Source organism: Rhincodon typus, chromosome 2 (assembly GCF_021869965.1).
Source record: "Rhincodon typus isolate 14 chromosome 2, sRhiTyp1.1, whole genome shotgun sequence".
Lineage (NCBI taxonomy): Eukaryota > Metazoa > Chordata > Chondrichthyes > Orectolobiformes > Rhincodontidae > Rhincodon > Rhincodon typus.
In genome coordinates, this window is record NC_063333.1 from 53,996,263 (window position 1) to 54,020,904 (window position 24,642).

General features: G+C 38.8%; 1 protein-coding gene across 2 annotated transcripts in view; it reads right to left on the minus strand.

Moving 5' to 3' along the window:
- Nucleotides 1–24,642, minus strand: part of oxnad1 (oxidoreductase NAD-binding domain containing 1) — a 32,096-nt gene that overhangs the window by 3,009 nt on the left and 4,445 nt on the right. The window contains exons 2-5 of one of the 2 annotated variants that reach the window (XM_048615518.1): nt 20,935–20,998; nt 16,331–16,437; nt 12,041–12,125; nt 1,048–1,290 (exon numbers count right to left, since the gene is read on the minus strand). In XM_048615518.1, the coding sequence (XP_048471475.1) occupies nt 1,048–1,290; nt 12,041–12,125; nt 16,331–16,437; nt 20,935–20,998 (499 nt within the window). Of the gene's footprint in view, nt 1–1,047; nt 1,291–12,040; nt 12,183–16,330; nt 16,438–20,934; nt 20,999–24,642 lie in introns of both variants that reach the window. The other variant, XM_020516133.2, reaches the window with a different exon arrangement.

Sequence of the window (24,642 nt, forward strand, 5' to 3'; positions counted from 1 at the left end):
ATTCCATTTTGATGTCTCAACAGTCGGTTGATTCCATTTTGATGTCTACTCTTTTCTTCTTAGGTCAAAATATTTCTAAGTTTAAATCATCTGCTTTGAAATTTTGAAATTCACAATACTGGACTACGAATCCAGACACTGAGCTCAAATCCCATTGAGGCAAATAGTGAAAAAGTGAACTGAAGATTTACTGAATTAATAGGATGTCCAACAGTTTTACTAATGCCCTTAAGTGAAGGCAACATGCCATCCCTATTCATATTTCCTGCCCCATATCTTCTACATCATTCCCAATCTTCAAATGCCTCCTTAGTACTTTCCTTTGAAGATAACTTTGGTCCACTTCTGCTCAGATTAGCCTTAACTGTGAAGTTCAACTATTTTGTTCCATTAAAAAGGAGGCCTTGCTCTGAATTAAAGTGAATTTAAACAAACCGGGTGTTGGAGTAATTAAACACCATAACCATAAAGAAAAATAAATATTCTACTCTTTGGCCTTGGCTGCTTAAACACAACAATTCAAATATATTATCAAGAATATAACAATTTCCCATCTTCAATCTTATGTCAGAATGTGGGTTGAGGTTAAGTATTAAGAATCCTGCAATAAATGTGAAGTGAACCACATTTTTCAATTAAGCACCCCCAAATACTCACAGAAGATACACAAACAAAAAAACAATTTATTCTGATTAAAGTTGAAGAAAATAACCAGGAAATGACAAACTAATAACTGCTGGCCTTTCTTAGTCAAGAGGAATTTTAAATAAAAGTGAACAAAGGACAACACAGCATCATTGTCTGCAAGGGAATAATTCTGAGCTGAGTATTAAATGAAACATTCAATTCCACTGGCTCAAAGCAAGGAAAATTAAGTAAAACAACCAGTTTAATGTGTGCTAAATTACATTACTCATTGTAATAAAATCCAGTCCAAATTCAGCTCTAAATCAGTTTGTAGAACAACAATGTCTTTCAATCACTGATCTAGTCCAGATATAGATCAGCATAGTGATTTGAAAATGTAAAAGTGAAGGTTTAGCTCACCTTGAAAAGAAGTTCATCTGTGTTTTTGGCGCTATAGTACAGCTGCACTGATCCTGGTTTGTATTTACAAGGCTTGCTTCCTTGCATTCTGTGGAGATCTACGACATGCAACAGTATGGAATACAAGGGATTAATGCCCACTCCACCTGCAACCAACAACAGGCTCACCGGAGTGTCAGAAGGCTGAGGGTCAAAGAAGAAATCACCTCCTACACGAAGAGTTACTTCTGAGCCAACATCGCACTATGGAAGAAAATGAAAACTTTTTGTTAAGAACAGTTTTTTGAAAAACAAAATTGCAATTTTTGGCATGGGTTCAAAACATTTTATGCACAACAGTCCTCCACTTTCAGTATGCCTTGCTTCTGAAAATGAAGTGAGAAATTGGATTTAATGCTGTATAGCAAAATGTGCTCATTGCATTTCAGTAGAACCTCCTTGCAGCTAAACTAAATGTCAGAATGCATGACCTAGTATTGCTAATTCAACAGTGTTACAAAAATAGTTAACACCTGCTACTTGAACGTTGTTGAATTTGAAATATTATGCCAGAACTAGTGAATACATTTCACTAAAAGTCATTATGCTTGAAACAGCGCTCATTTGAAGGCCTTTGAGAAGGCTCAACGAATTAAACCTTTAAATCCAAAGGTGACTAACACAAACAGCCAATTTTTCCTGAAATGACATGCCCATGTCATTTCAGGAAAATGTAGCTGTTTGTGTTAGTCACATTTTGCTAATCAGTATTAAATCTGATTGCACACACTGATGTCTCCACCCGAAAATAAAGTGAAGCATTCACCACTACCCAGACATTCTGGCCACCAGTGCCTTAATTAAGCCCCACCTCTGTGCTGTTCAGTCACTGCCACATGGGAATTGCCCCTTACAATTGGTATTACAACAGGCAAGTTGGCTATCCAGTTTGCTGACTAGGATATGGAGATCATGGTAGGCAGAACGATGGTGCACAGGGCAGTTTTGCTTTTACAAGACTGCCACAGGAGACCATGGTATCAAATGCGGATACCCTGGTCTGAAGTTGCCACCCTAGGTCAGTGCAATATAAATGACAAACAAAAGAGGACACAGAACTGATCCCTGTGGAACGTCGCTGGTCACAGGCCTCCAGCCAGAAAAGCAACCTCTACCATAGCTCTCTGTCTCCTGCCGTTAAGCCAATTGTGTATCCAATTGGCAAGCTTACCCTGAATCCCATCTGGCCTAACTTTACTAATTAGTCTACCATGCAGAACCTTCTCAAAGGCTTTGCTAAAATCCAAATAAACATTATCTACTACTCTGCCATCAACCACCTTTTTGGCAACTTCCTCAAAAAACTCAATTAAGTTTGAGACATGATTTTCCTCACACAAAACCATGTTGACTATCCCTAAAAAAATTCTGCCTCTCTAAACGTTCATAAATCCTTTCTTTTATAATCAACTCCAAGAATTTACCCACAACTGAAGTCAAACTCACAGGTCTATAGTTCCCCAGTTTCTCCTTACAACCTTTCCTAAACAAAGGTATAACATTAGCCATCCTCCAGTCATCAGGCACCTCACCCTTAGTTATAGATGGTGCAAAGAATTCTGCAAGGGGTCTTGTAATTTCCTCCTTTACTTCCCACAATATTCTGGGATATATTAGATCCGGTCTAGAGATTTATCCACTTTTATATTCTCCAAGATCTCCTGAACTTCCTCTTCTGTAATGTGAACTGTATTTAAAACATCAAAGTTTATTTCTCTGCCTTCTCTAGACTCCATTTCTTTCTCCATAGTAAAAACTGACGTGAAATATTCATTTAGCACCTCTTCCATCTCCTGCAGTTCAACACAAAGATGACTTCCTTGGTCTTTAAGCGAGCAGCATGGATCTTGCAGCTGCTCCTAGGATTGCAGGCTTAAAGATTTATTATAGTTTTCCTTTCACAATTTCAGATATTATAGTCATTACAATTTACTAATAAGATTTCCTTCCATTTTGTTTTACTAACATTCAAAAAAAACCCCAAAAAACCAAACAAAAAATTGCTTCTTTTTCCAAACAGATTTTTTTTTAAACTGTTTTTTAAAAAAGGGTCTACAGCGAATGGCTGGGACTTTTTTATTCTTAATTCAGAAGTTAGAAGTTAGAAAAATCTGTGAGGTATCTTTTGAAGAAAAAAATTTTTTTTTAAAATAAGGAATTGTGTTTTCATTCCAAAGAGTCTTACAGGCGGTCAGCTCGGGAGAAGATTGTTTTTCCTTCGAGAAATTTATTGAAGAGGAATCATTTTAATTCAGTTAATCAGCTAAATGGTTGATTTTATTTAATTTTTATAGGTTTGATATATATTTTTCAATTTTTTTCATTTCAACATTATTTTCTGTAGGTAATGAAAGGTAGTTTATTTTATATAGGGTTTAATTGAAACATCCTTTTTTAGGCTTAATGTTATTAAGGTCATATATAAAAAGGTACAGAGTGAAATGGCTAGTAGATTTAGAAAAGTTATTACCCAGCAGGATCAGTCAGATAGATGGGTGACTGTCAGGATAGGTGAGAAGATAGTTCACAAGTCTCCAATGACTATTCCTCTATCAAATAGATATTCAATTTTTGGAACAGTTGAAGGGGATAGTCTCTCCGAGGAAAATGGAAGGGCCAGTCAGTTTTTGGACACTTGGAATGATTGCTATGTTGGGCAGCGTTTGACAAGATTTAATAGAATTATTGTTATACGGGATTCTCCTGTCAGGGCCATTATGTGGCAATTCTGTGGCAGTGACTGTACATTTAGGATGGTTTGTTGCTTTCCTGGTGCTAGGATTAAGGACGTTTCTAAATATTTCAAGCATATTGTTAAACGTGAGATTGAGAAGCCAGAAATTATTGTACACCTTGGTAGGAATGACATTTTAGGGAAAAGATTAAAGCAGTACAGAGTGAATTTAAGAGGTTAAGTGGAAGATTAAAAAATAAGACCTTAAAAGCAGTAATTTCTGGTTTACTCCCAACGTCAAACTCAAACTCAAACGAAGGAAGGTAAAAATGGTTAAGGAGATAAATCAATGGCTGATGAGCTGGTGTTTTGTTCAGGGATTCAGGTTTTTGGCCAATTGGAATAGCTTTTGGGATAGAAAAGAACTGTTCAAAAAGGATGGTTCTAACCTAAACTGGAAAGGGATCAATATCTTAGCAGGGGGATTTGCTCATTCTGTTAAGGGAGACTTTATATTGATAGAGAAGGCAAATGGAGGAATTCTAGGTAGCAGTGTAAATGGAAGGATTGATGAGGTAGGTCCTGAATGGGAGGAGAGCATGTCAATTGGAAAGAAAGATAAGAGACAGTCAGAGTACGTACTAACTCTGAAGAACTAAATTGCATTTATTTCAATGCAAGGTGTCTTACAAGTAAGGCTGATGAACTCAGGGCATGTTTAAGAACATGGGATTAGGACATCATAGCTACTACATAAAGTGGCCGAGAGATGCACAACACTGGCAGCTCTGGATTTAGATGCTACAGGAAGGATAGAAAAGGAGGCAAGAAAGGAAGAGGGCGGCATTTTTTGATTAAGGAATACATTACTGCTGTAACTAGGGAAGAAATATCTGAAGAATCGTCCAGGGAAAATAAATGGATAGAAATTACAAATAAGGAAAGATCACTTCAATGGGATTGTACTATAGGCCCCCCCAGTACTAAGACAGAAATTGAGAAACAATTATGTATGGAGATCTCAGATATATGTAAGCATAATAAAAGTTGTAATAATGGAGAATTTAATTTTCCAAACATTGACTGGGACTACCATAGAGTTAAAGGTTTGGAAGGTGAAAATTGTGTCAAATGTGCTCAAGAAAATTTTCTTTTTCAATATGTGGATGCTCCTACTAGAAAAGGAGCAAAACTACACCTTCTTTTGAGCAATAAGGCAGGGCAGGTGACAAAGGTAAAAGTGGGGGAATCACTGAGTCTAGCTATCATAATTCTATTAGTTTCAAAATGGTTATGGAAAAGGATAAGCCTTCCATGAAAGTTAAAGTTTTTAACTGGAGTAAGGCAAATTTTAATGGTATGAGACAAGAACTTTCAAAAGTTGATTGGAGTAGACTGTTTGCAGGTAAAAGGACATCTGACAAGTGGGAGGTGTTCAAGAGCACGATGATGACAGTTCAGAGGCATTCTGTTCCTGTTGGAGAAGGGTAAGACTGGTAAGATTAAAGGAACAATGGATGAATAAAGATATTGAGATTCTGGTCAAGAATAAGAGAGAATTTTTTTAGATATAGACAATGTGGTTCAATTAAATCTCTTGAAAATCTCTTAATGGAAGAGAACCCTAACTGCTCGTGTGATGCTGAAACCTTTGCCACATGGCACCCAAGTAAAATTCAGTGTCAAGTGCTTTCCCAGTACCACTAATTATTCTTAATGTGCTCATTCTCCTACCTTTCTTTCACAACTCATTTCCTCCATCTCCTACAGGCAGCTGTGGCATCCACACAGTTGCTATCATGAAGTCAACTGCCTCTTAGGGCAGCATCTGCTTTTCCACTTGAGGAAGATGTTACAGATAGCCTAAAGGAAGCACCAGCAAGGCCCTTTCTTATAGTCTTTAACTAGGCAAGATGATAGTGGGACCTTGATGTCACTCCAGGTGCCCTTCTTCTCAAGGTTACAGCAGTGTGCCTGTAAGCACCCAGCCAGAGGAATAATCACATCCAGGTCCACTGGAAGTCTCTCTCAGGACACCTCAAAGATGCCCCCCCACTCCTTCACTCAACCTGCAATCCTCAAACATGTGCAGTGAAGTTCAATCCAAAGAGAGTAACCCTTCACCTGGGCAGAACAGTCTCAGGATGCCCAGGGCCTTTTGCCATAAACACCCTTGTGTTGACAAGGCTGCTTGTCAAAGCTCCAAAACCAACAGGCTCCACCACAAGGCAAGCTCCCTCCACCTCCAGGCACAGACCTGAAACCTCATTTGGGAGTAGTGGAATGGAAATTAAAAACAAAATCCGTGAGGGCATTTCGCTGGTACTTCGTTATAAATTCATCACATTTGTTACTCCAACTGGAACAAGTCCCCTGATATGACCTGCATGGAAACCTGACGTACAGGAGACATATTATGGCAGTCGTTGGCCCCAGTAGAAAAAGTGAAGCATTGCAGATATGCTGCAAATCCTGACATGATGTTCGGATTGCCACCGCTAAACACTGTGGCACCACTGTCCTCCTCATTTGCACTGCCGTTCCATGGAAGATGATTGACCTTGCTTCTCTTGCATCTTTACTGCATAATGTGGTCATCTATGACTGGAAACACCACAATAGGTTATCAGAAGGACTCCTTGCCATTATTTGACCTGATGTCCTGTGACTTCATGGGATCCAGAATCAATGTTAAGGATACCCATTTTACACCTGACGAAGGGGGCAACACTTTGAACGCTTGTGATTTCAAACAGACCTGTTGGACTATAACCTGGCGTCGTCTGACTTCTGACCTTGTTCACCCCAGTCCAACACCAGCATCTCCACATCATGGCCCATTTACTTGCAATTGTCCCATAGCCTACAATACCCTGACATTATAGAATCATAGAATCATAGAATCCCTACAGTGTGGAAACAGGCCCTTCGGCCCAACAAGTCCACACCGAATTCAGAGCATCCCACCCAGACCCATCCCCTATAACCCACCTAACCTACACATCCCTGAACACTACGGGCAATTTAGCATGGCCAATCCACCTAACCTGCACATCTTTGGACTGTGGGAAGAAACCGGAGCACCCGGAGGAAACCCATGCAGACACGGGGAGAATGTGCAGACTCCACACAGACAGTTGCCCAAGGGTGGGATTGAACCTGGGCCCCTGGTGCTGAGGCAGCAGTGCTAACCACTGTGCCACCCTACTCATCCAGATGTTTCTTAAATGTTGCAAGAATACTTGCCTCCATCACCATCTCAAGCAGCATGGTGCACATTTCTGCCATCCTTTCGTGGCTTTGAATACTTTTATTAGTGTCCTCCACCTCTGGGTGAAAAATGCTTTCCTTTTATACCATCTAGTCTTAGATACATCTGCCATTGCGAAGAGATTCTCATGACCTAATCTGAGCATTGAAATGTTAAAATAGCAGAAAAAGTGATTCATACCAGTAACCATGGCATTCCATAGTAATAAATCTAAACCGCAGCTTGATGAAGGTTCACTGTCCTAAAATTGGGCTTGCATGGCAAATTGTGCAATATTTTATGCTCCAAATTACAAAATTCAGTTTCAGTGATGGAGTTCTTTTAGTATCTATTTCAATTCAATTTGAAAATTTTAAGGAATACAGAACAATCACCTCAAGTCTAAAGCTTTAGTCCTGGACTAGATACCAAGGAATGTACAACACATGTGGAATACAAAAGTCTGAAATTGATGATTGCGCTTGCATGCTAACTCATCTGATTATAAAAGAAAGGTGGAGCACTGTCTTTCAAATAACAAATTTACATGAATTTTCTGAAATACACAATTTCCAATTCAAAATAGAAACAAAAAGTAACTCAGAATTCAAAAGTCTCAATTATTGTCTTGCATCACTTATGTCTATACCAGTAACATTCAGGCAGGCAGTAAAACAGTGTTGCAGCACCAGCTAGTGGTAGCAGAATGTGCATCAGTCACAACATGAAAATCACCATGAAGTGGATCATTAATTTGGAATCCAAAACAAAAAAAAATTATTCAATAACTCAATTTACATTGTTCTACCTACTTTGCCTAAATTTAAGCTATAATTAATTTCAAGTAAGGAACAGTATTCATGTTACTATTCTATTGAGCTGTTTTGTGAAAGTACATCACTCAAGTACCAGGATGGTATGTTCCAACACATCAAGAGTCCCAACAATGACTAAATAGAGGAATTTTAACTCAGATTTTCTGAACAAACGTGCTCAGATTCCCCACTACGTGTTCAGTGTATGAGGACAAATCAGACAAAACAAAAATCAACCAGCCTCTATACTTTTACCATTCTCTGCTCATCGAATTGAAGGTCTAAATAGCAGAGCTGGAGTGAAAAGTCCATAAACCATTTTTCTTACAAGTAGCTGCAGAAATGTGTACATATATAACTCAGTGATTTGATGCAATTAAAAATGATACTCCCCTTAAACTTCTTGTAAAGTGAAAAGCCTTTTGTTTAGTTTACAGCAACGTATTAACATTGAGCCAACTGCATACAGTGGAAGAAATTAATCTAATTACTTATCACAGAATTGAGAAATTGTTTTCAGTCTTATGCTATATACCCATTATGCTTTTATATCGTTTATGTCACTGGATTAATATTTCAGATGTCAAGCCAAGTGGGTAATCAGTGTTCAATAATCTTAAAACTCAGGTTTAAAGCCCACAATGATAATTTATAAATCTGATTTCAGTTAATTAAATGAAGCTGGAATAGAGAGTATGAATAATAGTGACTATATTGTTGTTAGTCCCACTTGTTCACTATAACTTCTGGGGTTTTATCCAGGCTAATCTACTGATTCTAAAACGGTCAAATGTTTGACTGTTTTGAATTATCCTAATAAATCAGTAAAAATAAATAGCTTTAGGTGGATCATATGGCTGCAAAATAGACATTGGATTCAGACATGACAAAAGCTCAACCAATCTACCTGACCCAACAAAGTCACTTAATAACATCTGGTGAGTTCTACCAGTTCTTCCCACAGACTGGTCAAGCAACTGTCTAAATTGGTACATAGTCAAATTTAGTAGCCAAAATCCCAACTTTCTTCATTAGCATTCCTGTGCATATTCTTTCCCTTTGACAGCTTTGGTGAATTGCCATGGGAAACACAGGATTACAGGGATAGGGTTGAATTGGGTGGGGGTGTGGGGTGGGTGTGTGAGTGGGTGTGGCAGGGGGATCGTGGATCGCTCTTCAGAGGGTTGGTGTGGACTTGATTTGTCAAATGGCCTGCTTCCACGTTCAGGGATTCTAGGATTCAATGAAAACAGACCTACTAGAGATGGCAGCAGCTTATTATTCATTCATGGGAAGTGAGCATTGTTGGATGGACCAACAATTATTGCTCATCCCTGCTTGCTCATTAGTTCGTGCCGAGCTGCCTTCTTAACCACTGCAATCCATTTGGTATAGGTAGACCCACAATGCCATTTGGGAAGAAGTTTCAGTATTTTGGCCCAGTGACACTGAAGGAATGGAGTTATATTTCCAAGTCAGAATGATGAATGGCTTGGAGGGGAACATGCAGGTCGTGTTGCTCTCATGTATCTATATTAACTCTAACCAAAGATTTTCCACCTGATTCCCATTGACTCCACTTTTGCTGGAGTTTCCTCAATGCCACGCTCAATTCCAAGCCTTGTTGTCAAGAGTAGTCACTCCCACCTCACCTCTGGAGTTCAATTCTTTTGACCATGTTTAAACCAAGGCTGTAATGAGGTCTGAAGCTGAATGGCCCTGACAAAACCCAAACTAAGTGTCACTGAGCAGTCTATTGCCAAGCCTATGCTGCTGGATAGCACACCATTATCCTAATGATCAAGAATAGACTGATTGGGTGGTAGCTGGGTGGGCTGTATGTGTCATGTTTTTTGTGTACCACGCATACATAGGCAATTTTCCACTGTTGAGTAAATGCCAGTGTTGCAGCTGTATTAGAACTGCTAGGGTAGAGGCACGGCAGGCTTTACAGAGCACACGAGCAGCTTCTCCCTATGTACTCTATTAAGCCCACTCAATTTGAAAAACCCTTATCAAATCTTCTCTCAGCTTCTTTCTCTCCACAAAGAACAGTCCTAACTTCTTCAATCTATCCGCAAAACTGAAGTTTCTCAGCCCTGGAATCATTATTTTAAATCACTTCTGCACTCCCCCAATGCTGATGCTTCGTTCCTATAATGTGGCATCCAAAACTGTATACAACATTCCAATTGAGGAAATAACAAGTCCCTCTACTCCTGCACCCCTTTTAGAATAGTATCCCCTATTTTATACCGTCTTTCAATTTTCTTCCTACTAAAGTAAATCACCTCACACTTCTCTGCACTGAATCTCATCTGGCACCTATCAGCCCACTCCACTAATTTGTCAATATCCTTCTGGAGTTCCACACTGTTCTCCTCATAGTTTATAATTCTCTCAAATTTCATGTCATCTGTTCACTTTGAAATTGTTCCCTGCATACCAAGATCCAAATCATTAGATAGGGTAGACGGGAAGAATATTTTCTCCTTGATGGAGGGATCAAGGACCAGGGGACACAGATTTAAGATAAAGGGCAAAAGGTTTAGAGGAGATGTGAAGAAAAACTTACTCAACCAGTGGGTGGCGGGAGTCTGGAACTCATTACTGTAAGGGCGGTAGAGGCAGAAACCCTCATACTGAAGCAGTATTTAGATGTATGCCTTGACATCACAACAGCACAAGATTATGGGCAAAGTGCTGGAGAATGGGATTAGAATAGTTAAGTGGTTGTTTTTGATTGACGTGGACACAATAGGCTGAAGGGCCTTTTTACTGTGCTTTAGAAATCTATGACTCTACTAGTACATATAAAGGAAAAGCAAAGTTCCAAAACCAACGCCAATGAAACTCCACTACAAACCTTCCTCCAGTCCAAAAAAATCCATCCCTCCTTTGTCATCATGGCCTGGACAGCATCCTTCTCTTAGACAGATGCAAAGTATTAATTTAACACTTCTGCAATACCCCCTGCCTCCACGTGCAAATCCGATTTTTGTTCTCAGTGCATGAAAGTAAGGAATAAAAACACAAAAAAAAGTGTCATTACACTTCTGTGTTTCTCTCCCCACTGATGAATCAAAATTAACATTGCGTCTTCGGAAGAACTGTCAGAACATTAACCTTGTTCCTCTCTCCACAGATGCTAACAGACTTCCCAAGCTTCCCTGGCATTTTGTTCTTATTTGCGATATCCAGCATCTGCAGTACTTTGGTTTTATAAAAACAAGTTATGATGAAGCTTTATAAATACTGGTGCTGACTCGACTGGTGTTATGTCCAATTTGGGTTGATGAACTTTAGGAAGGGTGTGAAGGTGAACAGCTACATATAGATCAGAGAAGCTGAAGTACTTATTGAAGAGAAGATTGAAATGTCAAGTAATAGAGGTGCTCAACACCTAGAGTGTATACAGAGTAGAGAAAACTGTTTTCATTGACATAGACGTCAAAGACCAGAGGACACAGATTTAAGTTGATTTGCCAAAAGACACCAAAGAGAAAAGGAGGAAAAACATTTTCTTTATTTTAAAAACTCAATGATTAATATCTTGAATGCACTGTTCCTAGCTGTGGCAAATTCAACGATAACTTTCAAAGCAGTTAGGCACTTGAAAAGAAAAAAGAAAATTCTGAGTGCACGCAAAGGGTGGGGGTGGGACTGGATAAATTGTTCCTGGATAAAGTGGACTTGAATGAGATGGGTCAAATGGTCTTCCTTCTGTGCTGTATCATTATATAATTCTATTATTATACTTGCCTGGATGAATGTAGCTCCAAAAATACTGAAGAAGCTCTACACCATCCAGGACTAGGCAACAAGCTTGTTTGGTACCTCCTGGCCTGCAGTGGTTCAAGAGGGCATGATTACTTCTTGAAGGTCTTTGGAGTGGGTAATAAATACTGGCCTTGCCAGCCACTAACAAATTCTATGATGAATAAAGCAAAAAGAAAGCTAGCTAAAAATAAGATGAATACTTAGTGACAAATGTACAAACAGTCAAAGATAGAAATCATAGTGGTCAATTCTTTGTCAGAAAAAGCTCCACCATCATTCAACAATAGACATTTTTAATGTAATAAGTGTTTTTTTTAAACATGTTTATATTACTGAAACATTGCATTGACGTAATTGGTTTGCATTTACTAATGTTGCTTTAATTCTTTTGAAACCATTAAATCAAAAACAAACCAAAAAGAAAAATTTGGTTACCTGAGTATGAATCCAGTGGGCAGGCAGATGTTCACTGTATTTTACTGCCAATTCCAATACACTCTCCCTCTCCAACAGTCCCGGACTTGAACAGATAGAAAAGCCACCAACTTGTGAAATGCCAGGTATAAAGAAATCTACCCTTTAATGGAATAATTTTTTTTTTAAAATAAAAGGATTGCAACTAACAGGAAATTTATATAACTGTCTCTTCACACAGCTCCTTAAACAGAAACAGGACAGTAGCAGAAAATAAAAATAAATTAATACAGCTTAGTCAGGCACAAAATTTGTTTCACATTCAAAGACAGGGCGAATGTGGAAAAGGAAAGTTTAGATCGTGAGTGTAGCAAAAAGAAATCTAATTGAAATACATTAGGCTTTTCAGGTGAATTGACTTCGTGGTTTAACACTACATTTAATTTACACCTGTACATATACTTATACTGGCTGATATACTGATATGTGTGATTTCAAAGGTTTCTGCATCATTTATTTATCTTTTAAATTTGGTTGTGCTCGGTACAGTGATCGTGGGTGAGCTTCCCTGAAGACTCAAAATCAATAGCAAAACTAAGTTAAACCTTAAGAATATGCTTTTTATTGCTTCCTTTGACAGCAATGCAAGCACTCCAGATTCAAGTTCACCTTAAAAGATTCACTTTGGCCCAAATGCAAATTGAGAGCGAGTCAGCATGGCTAAGATGCCTGGCATGTTAGTTTAGCTGAGGACCTTAGTGTCTGGTATTTTGCACTGCCATCAGATATTCAGAAGCTTCCAAAGGCCTGTTCAAGTGAAAGTGCTTGAACTTCCTGGCAGGATATTGGCCACTGCGGAATTACAGTACATACAGCTCAGTGAGCAGGACTGTTGTTTTATATTATCTCTATTTGGTAGGCAGTCGTGCACCTCTTCATTCCTAACTGATGTTCAAAATCTGCTGAAGGGTAGACTTGCCTAAGCAATCTTTACACATGCTTCGCAGTCAACACAGACCATTCAAGAGTGTGTTAAGGGCGCGGTGTGATGTGGTGTACACGTACTTTCAAAAAGCATTTGATACAATGTCACACAGCAGAATTTTGTACAAAGTTATATATTATGGAATAAATGAAATGAACAGTAGCAAGATGACACAAAAGTGGCCGAGGAAGGTTTCAGACTGGAGGAAGGTTAGGAGTGGAGTTCTGGGGTTAATATTGGACCACTTGCTTTTTCTGATGTAAATAAATGACCTGGATCTTGGTGTGGAGGGGACAATTTCAAAGTTTTCAGCTGACCTGAAACTTGGAAGAATTGTAAATTGGGAGGAGGACAGTGTGAACTCCAAAAGGGTGTTGAAAATTTGAAGAGTGGACAGTTAGGTGGCAGCTGAAACTCAATGCAGAGAAGTGACAGGTAATACACCCTGGTACAAAGAACATGGAGACATGGAGAGTATAAATTAAAGGGGGCTATTCGAAAGGCTGTGCAGGAGCAAAGAGTCTTGGGTTTATATGTGCATAAGTCATTAAACGTTGGCAGGATAGATAGCTGCGTGAAAAAGCATGCACAATTCTATGCTTCATTAAGAGGGGCATAGAATAAACAACCAGGGAGTTATGAAGAATGTACAGAGGACACCATTAAAGCCTCAAATGTGTACAGTTCAGTCATCATAATGTGGGAAGAATGTGATTGCGTTGGAAAAGATGAGACTGTTTTCCTTGGAGGGAAGGGCGAGGGGCTGTTGACAGGAGTTTGCAAAATTAGGAAGGGTCAAAAGGCTGAAACTGCACAGTGGCTCAGTGGTTAGTAGTGTTGCCTCATAGCACCAGGGGCCTGGGTTCAATTCCAACTTCGGGCAACTGTCTGTGTGGAGTTTGCACGTTCTCCCCATGTCTGCGTGTGTTTCCTCTGGGTTCTCTGGTTTCCTCCCACAGTCCAAAGATGTGCAGGCTAGGTGGATTGGCCATACTAAATTGCCCATAGCATTCAGGGATGTGTAGATTAGGTGGGTTATAGGGGGAAAGATTCTGGATGGGATGCTCGGAGGGTCGGTGTGGATGTGTTGGGCCGAAGGGCCTGTCTCCACACTGTAGGGGTACTAAGAAACTGTTGCCACTCACAAAAGCATCCAAAACCATAAGGCACAGTTTTAAGATAACAAGGTGTCGAGCTGGATGAACACTGCAGGCCAAGCAGCATTAGGAGCAGGAAGGCTGACGTTTCGGGCCTAGACCCTTCATCAGAAAAGGCTCCTATGATGCTGCTTGGCCTGCTGTGTTCATCCAGCTCTACACCTTGTTATCGCAGATTCTCCAGCATCTGCAGTTCCTACTATCTCAGGCACAGTTTTAGAGTGTTTTGCAAATGTAGAGAGGGAGATGGTTGTGGTTGTCAGTCATCTCAGCTTGAGGACATCTCTGCAGGAATTCCTCAGGGCAGTGTCCTAGGCCCAATCATCTTCAGCTGTTTCATCAATGAATGTCCCTCCATCATAAGGTCTGAATTTGGGTGTGGCAAGTAACAAATGCCAGGCAATGACCACTTCCAAGAAGAGACGATCAAACCACTACTGTGTTACCATCACTGAATCCCCCACTATCAACATCCTGGGCGTTACCATTGACTGGAAACTCAAACGGACTCATCCTATAAATACTGTGGCTGGAAGAGCAGATCAGAGGTTAGAAATACTGCAGCTAGTAACTCACCTCTTGATTCCCCAAAGTTCATCTACCATCTATAAAAAATAGAAGACAGAATTGTGATGGAATACTCCCCATTTGTCTGGATGAGTGCAGCTCCAACACTTAAGAAGCTTGACATCGTCCAGGACAAATTAGCCCGCTTGAGTGGCACCACATCAACAAACATTTACTCCCTCCACCACCAACTTTCAGTAGCAGCAGTGTCTGCAAGATGCACCGCACAAATTTGCCAAAGATCTTTCGACAGCACCTTCCAGATTGTACTTGCATTAGAATTTCAACAGCAGAGGCAATCAGGGTCACAGGTTGAGGGCAAAATAAAATAATTTTAACAGTCTGGACTTTGGAGAGAAAGGCAAGTTCCATATTTTCGTTGCGTAGTTTGAGGTAGCAACCAAGCAGATTAATGGCACTGACAGTTAAACGTGTACTGAATGTGCGGAGCTTATTTTAATTTTCTATGGGACATTAGCATTGCTGGTGGGTGGCATGGTGGCTCAGTGGTTAGCATTGCTGACTCACAGTACCAGGGACCCGCATCTAATTCCACCCTCAGGTAACTGTCTGTTGGAGTTTGCACATTCTCCCTGCGTCTGCGTGGGTTTCTTCCAGGTGCTCCAGTTTCCTCCCTCAGATCAAAGATGTGCAAGTTACCAGGACTGGCCATGCTAAATTGCTCCGTAACATTCAGGGATCCGTAGGTTAGGTGTGTTAGCCACGGAAAATATAGGGTAGGGAGATAGATTTGGGTGGGATGCTCTTCGGTGGGTCGGTGTGGAGTTGTTGGGCTGAATGGCCTGTTTCCACACTGTAGGGACTCTATGACCTATGGTAAGACATTCATTTGCTGGCAACTGCTGTCGAGGAGGTGGTGGCAAGATGCCTTCTTGAACTGCTGCAATCCATCTAATGAATGCACAGCCATAATGCTGCAAAGAAAGGAGTTCCAGTTTTTGGTCCAATGTTAGTGAAGTAATGGTGATACAGTTCCAAGTCACAATTACATGTCACTTTGTAGTGTTGTTTCCAAATGTTTGCTACCTTTTATCTTGACCGTAATGTTGGCTTTGGAAGATGAAGAAACCCTGGCAAGTTCATGCAGTACCATCTTGGATGTAGTACACACTGCTGTTATTGTAGTGGAGGCAGTGAATGTTTGAACTGAATGAGGACTTTAGATTTCTTTGGCTTAGCTTATTTGTATCAGTTTCCATTTTTTCTACTGACAGTGGCAGACATTCTTAAACCTCACTTTCATTCTGTTACCTGCTTTATGATGTGTGGGGAAAAAAATAGGGCCCACCTTGAAATGCCAACATTGCCAAAAAGTATATCAATTTTAATTAAGTTTTCAGCTATGTTATAGCAGATCAACATATCCTATTGAGGCTAAAAACTACATTTAAAACTATATTCTTTTTAAATACATATTTATCAGCATTTACAGATCAGTAGCTCTGGTACACAGTAATTTAGAGGAAAGTCACATTGAAGCTAAATGCATTTTGAACTGCTAAAGAACATGCACTGTACAAGAAACTAAAGCAATTACAGGTAGTTACAATAAACCCATCTAATGCTGAATTGAAGATTTACCACTGTCCTGCTTTGAAAGCAAAATCTTTGTTCATGACGACAAGGCGTAGTCTTTTAACTGTTTCAGATTCCTGAACTATTCCACAGACTTTTGCTTCAGCAATCATCTAAATGCAAGAAGACAAAGTTTATTGATTGGCAACCAAAAATAATTCTCCCACACATTAATTGGGAGGTTTCAAATATCTTGTAGATTATTTTCTGTGTTTTCCTACTTCAGTATCCAGTTAAAAAAACCTTCAGAACATAGGTATCTCTGCCACACTAAATTTAGTCATTCCACCTCTGGTTAAAAAGAACCCTTACCTGCAAAGCAAAACTAATAACATTTCCAACAATTCCATTTCCTGAAGTTCACAATAGTTTACCATTACACAAATTGACGAATATAAAACAAAATAAAAGGGACTAAAAGTTTAATGGTATCAGTGCTTAGTCAATAAATCAAAATCAGGCCGGGAGGTTGGAAAAAGCTAAAAACATAATTGAGTAGCACTTTATCTGACTACTGTACACTTGCAACAAGATAGTTAAATTAATAACAGAGATAAATGGACTTCACCAAATTGCAGAGACTTAAATGAATGGTGACCAGAGTTACAAACTAAATGATTTTTGGGTATTTAATGTTTTGAAAAGTTGGACAAAATGGAAATGCTGTTTGAATATTACAATGCTTTATTATACTAAAAGCAACATACTAACAAAATACTGCAGTTACATAAGCTAATCTACCCTAAGTTTTTCAGCTGTTGTCTTGCTACTGTCTTGTATATTTTTAGTAGGACTTTCCTATTTTTATATTCCATTCACATAGAAATAAAGGTCATTTATCTTTCCTATTAACTCATGAACTTAGATGCTAGCTTTTTGTGATTCATGGATGAAGACTCCCAAATTCCTCTGTTCCAGATTTCTGCAGTCTTGCACCATTTAAAGAAGATCCAGCTCCTCTTCTTCCAGCTAAAGTGCACAGCCTCACATTTCCCCACATTATATTGCAGCTGCCAAGTTTTTGCCCACTTGCTTAACTTGATTATATCTCTCTGTAGACTCTGTCACCTCACCTTGCGTTACAATCTATTTTTCATCATCTGCAAGCTTAGGTAAAGCACATTCACTTTCCTCATCCAAGTCAATAATAAATATTGTAAATAATTTTGCCCCCAGCACCAATCCCTGTGGCACACCAGTAATTACAGGTTGCAATAGTGAAAATGCCCCCCCTTATCCCAATTCTGTCTACTAGTAACAAAAACAGAAATTGTTGAAGAAACTCAGTGGGTCTCACAATATCTATGGAGAGACATTAAGCTAACTGGCCTATAGTTTTTTTTGTCACTTTCTCTTTCTAAATAAAAGGTTTTGCATTGACAGTTTTCCAATCTTCAGTTTTCTCCCAAATTCTAAGGATTCCTGGAATGTTACTATCAGTGCATCCACTATCTCTGTAGCTACTTCTCTTAATGTACCAGGATGCATTCCATCAAGTCCTGGGGACCTATTGATCTTTAGGTACATTAATTTGCCAAGCACTTTCTTCCCTAGTGATAGTTATTGTATTTATTTCCTCCCCACTTTTTAGTTCGTGATTACTTAGTAACTTTGAAATTCCATTAGTGTCTTCTACTGTGAAGACCGATGCAAAGTATCTGTTCAACTCCTCTGCCATTCTCTAGTTCCCACTTATCATTTCATCAGTTTTCTTCTCTTAGGGGCCTACGTTCACTTTGGCAGGTCTTGCTGTTTGTCTTGACGTTACTTGCAAGTTTACCCTCAAGGTTTATTTTCTACGTCTCTTGTTTTTGGGGATCTTTCATTCATTTTAAAACTTTCCCAAATCTCAGGTTTACCAGCAAACTTTGTCACATCTATGTTTTTTCATTGAATCTGATACTATTCTCAACTTCTCTGGTTTACCATGATTGGCTTATTCCCTTCCTGAAATCTTTTATTCCTTGTCTTTGCTGCAAGCCACAAACTAAACTATTTTCGTAAATGTTTGCTTTCGTTCCTCAACCATCTTAGTTACTAAACTCCTTTCTCGGTCCACTCCAGACAACTCTTCTCCCATTCTTTTGCAATTACCCTTACTTAAACTTCTCATAATTGTTTCCAACTCAAATTCCTCCATCTCAAACTGAATGCTAAATTCTACTATGTTATGATCACTGCTTCAACGGGGATCCTTTACACTTATTAAGCCCGCCTCATTACACATTACTCGATCTAGAATAGCCTAATCCCTAGTTGGATCCACCATATATTGTTTTCAGAAACTGTCCCAAATACACTGAATTCTTCTTGATGGCTTCCTCTGCCAAACAGGCTACCTCAATGTTCCTTCTAAAGTTCTTTCAAAACCGCCAGGTAAGCTTTTGGTAATTTCTCCTCATCGCTTCCCTGGATTGATGTTTCTTCATAGGTCTGTAGTGGTAAGGATGGTAATCCAAAGCTCATCTGATTTCATCTTCACCAAACATTCACAAAATATGTACTGTTCGGTCAGAATCACTGCATAACAGTAAAGAATAGGACTTTTTCAACTGCTTTTTTTCCTTAGTCAGCTCAAGGTTGCCAGGGTAAATTGTGCCACTCCAACAGAGAACCTGACAAAGCAGTTAACCCAGTACAAAACATAATTGTAAACTGGAACTTTCTAGCCTGTGTTAGACTGGATGCTCTTTACGTCACAGAGTATTGCACAGTTAACTTCAAGTGCCCGAAATCCTGGAACGTTTTGGATTAGCTCTGGCTATATGCATTTTTTTCCTCTTTATCGTGGGGTGGTGGGTGGATTGAGCACAGGAACAGGAATAGGGATTCAGCCCCTCTAGCCTGCCTTGACCCATATACCTTGATATCCTTACTTAATAAAAATTGTTATCCCAGACTTACTTTTGACAATTCAGTTAGCATTGACCACGATTTGAGAACGAGGGTTCCAAATCTCCACTACTCTTTGCGCATCGAAGTGCTTTCTAACATCTTTGAATGACCTGGCCCCAATTCTTATATTAATGCCCCAGTTCTAGAATCTTCAACCAGCGTAAAATAGTTTATCTACCCTGTCTTTCCATGTCAATATCCTAAAGACCTTGCTTAGATCACCATTTAACCTTATAAATTCTGGAGACAGAAAGGTCTTAAATGTCTAATTGCTCCTCACAACACAACCCCTGAAGTTCAGCTATCATGCTTGTAAACCTGCATTAAATTCCCTCCAGGGCCAAAATATCCCAAGTAAAAACCGAAAGAACTGCAGATGCTGTAAATCCGGAAGGAAAATGGAAGTTGCTGGAAAAGCTGAACAGGTCTGGCAGCATCCGTGAAGAAAAAAAACATTAGAGTTAACGTTTCGGGTCCAGTGACCCTTCCTCAGAACGGATTTTCTTCTTCACAGGAGCTGCCAGACCTGCTGAGCTTTTCCAACAACTTCTGTTTTTGTTCCAAAATATCCTAAGGTGCGGTGCCCAGATCTGCTCACAGTATTCTAAGTGGGGTCTAACTAGGGTTTGGAAAACCGCAGCATTACATCTGCACCCCTTAGATATAAAGGTCAGCATTCCATTAGCTGTCTTGAGTATTGCCTGCACCTGTTTCTGGTACCTAAGCTGCCAAGAGAACGGTGGCGGCAGTGGCAGGGCGGGGGCATAATTAGAATGTTATTAGCATTACAAAGAGAGAAGCTTCCAGAATTGCACATGAATTATAGACTGGTAGATTCATATTTTAACTATCATGCCAATAAGATAAACAGTGTTGAAGAAAATGGAAACAGCATATTCTGATCTTTTTACATTCAAATCATACGCTGGTGTGGTCTCAGAATACTGCAACACGAATCCTTGCTGCTAAGAGAGAAATTATAGACCAGCACAAGTTAGAAGAAGAAATTTTGACACCAAATTGACAAGTTGACATTTGAAAAGTAAAATTACAGCTTTCAGGAAGGATGTAAAAAATAGTATGGTGTGCTATAGTTATGTTATGGTTTATGCTATTTTCTAAATATTAGTGGAATAGAATAAAGAATTTAAATGCGTTCACAATTAAAATAGGCCGTTTAGCAACTGCAATGGTGTGTATTCAGATTTGTAATATTTTTTAATGTAAAATTAAGGTTTATACAACAGTAACACAATTGGGAAACTCTATTTTGGTGTCTCAAAATTCAACATTAAAATATTAGCCAACAATTCCATTACATTGGCAAAATGGTAAAATTATCTTCAATCAAGAAATGTTTTGATTAATTTTTGTAATAATTTCATGATTAAGAAAATCTTCCATTGTTCAAGTTTGAAATAAGAATTTATTTCAAAGCTTTGCATTAACATCATGTGAACTGACATTCAACTCACATGGAACAGACAAAAGGTGACAGTGAATAAACAGTAGAGTGGTGGAAAAAATTACTGATGGCAGCTGTGTAATGTTGGTTGATTGCAATTGCTCAATGCGCCATTGAAAATACGAATAAAACGCAATTATAAGCAATAGCTTTGACTGTGACACAAGAAAGATCACGAATGTTTGAAATTCATATTCAATATGTGAAAAGCAAATCTCCCCCTTCACTCTAATCAGCAACTTGTACTGACCTCTTGACGGAAATTGTTGACTGTCCTTTCAAGATGGCTTATTTTTCTTCTTGATGACATTGCCCTGCCAAAAGTAAATACAATGCAGCAACTTACAAAAAAGAATGCATTTAACAAATGGAGACATTCTTATTGATCTGATCACCAAACCTCTGCAACGAAACCTTGTATAGAATTGGGCACAAAACCACAGCTGACATTGCTCTGGAGTACTGAGGATGTGCTACATTGTTTTTTTTTAAATATCTAATTCAAAAGACGAGATGTCAAAGGACCCATCTAGCTCTCAAGTGGAAATAAAAGCATGATTTAAAAACTAAAAATTAATTTATTCAATAATTTGATTTTCCCGAAAATACATGGTCATGCCAAACACTTGTATTGTTTGAGAGACTGCTCATCATTTCTGTCTGAAGTAACTGTACTTCAGAACTAACCTACCAATTGTAACACACTTTAGGATGTTAAAACAAAGCTCGAAGATGATATTAAATGCACTTTCTTGATTAGTATTCAAAATGAACACCATTTAGTCACATGAGAAATATTGTCTGGGAAGCAAATACATAAATTTTATTTCTTAAAATTATTTCACTGTAAAATACTTTTGCATTCTGCAGAGACAGCTCAGTGCAAAATCTTTCCTAAAATGATGCATGATTATAATAACCAGAAGTTACCAACATAAAAGATTTGTTTTTCCAAGATCTAACTTGCAATCCCATACTTTGGATTTCATAAAGTTTAAAAGACAGCAGATTTTTATTTAAGCAACATAAAAATGCGCATCAATACTTAATTGCAGTAGTTGAGAGAACTGCCAATTGACGGATTCCTGGAAATAAAGAATTGGCTTGTGAGGAAAAATTGAGCAGGTTGGGCCCATACCCATTCGAGTTCAGAAGAATAACCAGAAACATGAGAATCAGAAATATGAACAGCAAATATAGGTTGGCACATTAGCTCCCACAGACCAAAGATGTGCAGGTTAGGTCGATTGGCCATGCTAAATTGCCCTGTAGAGTTCAGGGATGTGTAGGTTAGGTGCATTACCCATGGGAAATTTAAGGTCAAAGGGATAGGGTAGGAGGTTGGCTCTCCAGAGGGTCGGTATGGATTTGATGGGCCAAATGGCCTACTTCCACATTGTAGGGATGCTACAAGTACAGGACGAACTCAGCAGATAGAGAAACAGGGTTAATATCATAAGTCCAATGACTTTTTTGGAAGTTCTGAAGAAGAGTCTCAAGGCACTTGAAACATTAACTCTGCTTACCTTTTCAAAGATGCTGCCGGACCTACCAAGTTTATCCAGCACTTCTTTTATTTCCAATTTGCAGCATCCAAAATATTTTGCTTGTACAAGATTCAGAAGCTTTACAGGATGCATTCTGGGGGCTGTTTCCCCTTGTTTTGGTGAGGGAGGAGAGGACTTATAAAAAACTTGTGGCTCTGTATTTAAGACTGAGATAAGGATATTTTTACCCCCAGAGTGTTGTTAGCAGAATTCTCTTCTGCACACTGAAGATGAAGCTAAGGTCATTGAATATTTACAAGGCAGAATTATACAGGTTTTTTTTTAAAAATCAGCAAGGGAATCAACAGTCATGAGAGGCAACAAGAAAGTGGAATTAAGTGCACAATTAGATCAATCATGATCTTATCAATTGGCACAGCAGGGTCAAGTGCTGAATGGCCTGCTCCTGTGAAGTGTTTGTATGCAACTTACCAAATTTCTAGGTTTTTATCAATTTGGTGAAATTAAACATTGACTGACAAGAAAATATTCAGCTTCATGTCAAAACATTGCACAGAAATAGGCCATTTAGGCCCTCAGGTTATTTCCAACATTCATGGCTGATCTGTACTTTATTTACTCAGTTTTGCTCCAAATCACTTGAAATTTTCACCCAACAAAATTTATTATTTGTGGTCTTCAAAATTTCCATTTTATCTGCAACCTTTCAGGAAGCGATTTCAGGACTTATCAACTTGATCGGCATGAAAAATTCGTTCTCAATTTCAATCCTAAATAACATCTTCCTAATATATGACTATACCTTGTTATTCTGAATTCCCAGGGAGAATGATTTCTTGTATCTACTAAGAAAATCATTTTATAACTTGAATCAACTAAATTAGGTCACCTTACCTTTTCAAACTTAAAAACTCAATTATTTAAATAGTGAACCACTGAAACAGGTAGACAAGTCATAGACAAGGTTAATACAGAAATATTACTGAGTAATGACATACTAAATTACATATTACACTAAATTCACACTCTGAAACACAACGGTTACCATTATGATGGAAATTGGAAGTGCCATGTATGGAACACAACCAAATTATGATAAGTCGCAGTAATAGAATGTTATCCAATTTTGATGGTTATTTTGGGATAATAGGTTTGAAAAAGGCAACAGTTTCACAAGTGCAAATGGAAGATTTTGCTGCAATTTTTGGCCTCATGCAGAAAATCAAATGAATCAGGTTAGTGTTGATTTTGGGGCAAGTCATGAGCATGGGCATGATATCTTACAGGCAAAATGCATTTGATGGGCTAAATAGCCTTTTTGGTTCAGTAATTTATGCTACGATTGGTTGCTGTTAAATAACAAGGCTATTTTAAAATAGGTACTATATCCTTTAGTTTTGAGATTTTCCATTTTCATGTAGTGATTATTCAAAACAACACATTCAATATATCTATGCCACTATGCCCTCCAGATGTGAGGAGAGTAACCAAACTGACGAAGATTTCTTTTTAGTGCTATATCTGGTTCATTCCAGGGAACTACTGATACATGACTGTGTGGTGCTATGGGTTACTGCACTGCGCTTTCATATTTGCAGCATACACTATCCAGAGCTATTAGGAAGAACATGGTTTCGATGTTGCTTGCAATAATCCCAAATAAAAGATGCATAACTAATTTCAACAATTACCTTGGTATAGACATATTTTGAATGATCTCATTTCTAAAAAAACTGGGCCATTGGATTGATTAACACTGAGCTGAAAAATCCACATAGGCATGCAAATTGTTAAATAACAAAAGAACAAACTTTGCATCGATTATGTTATTGAGCATCTAGGTATTGAAAACTGGGAAGCACTCTATTCCCAACAGACGTTTATTGAGTTTACAATTCATCCAGTCCAAAGCACAATTAGTGACAATGGATTACTGTCTGGCTCGGACTAGCACACCCTGATTGGCAGTAACATATACTTCATTTAGTATAAAAACTTGAAAAAAAAATATAATTTTTTCTTCAAATTCATTCACATGATGTGGGAGGACTGTCTAGGCCAGCATTTATTGCCCATCCCCAACTGCCCTCAAAGTGATGAATTGCCATTATGAATCACCACAGTCCACATACTAAATTGCAGAGGTTGCCAGCCCCTGCCATCCTACGCATCAAACCCCAGTTAAAAGTGCTTAGACAATCCACGCTATTCCACTCTGCAATATCTTCAAACTTGCACATGAGCATCGCTGGCTAGTCAGCATTTACTGCCTGCCCCTAGTTGCCCTTGAGAAAATGGTCATGAGCTGCCTTCTTGCACTGCTGTAGTCCATGTGCTATAGGCAAAGCCACAATACTGTTGGAACCCACCTTGTCTTCATTCTGTCCTATATCATTGAAGCTTCAGCCACTTAAATTACAGTGACATTTCTTCTTAAATCAACCTGCTTT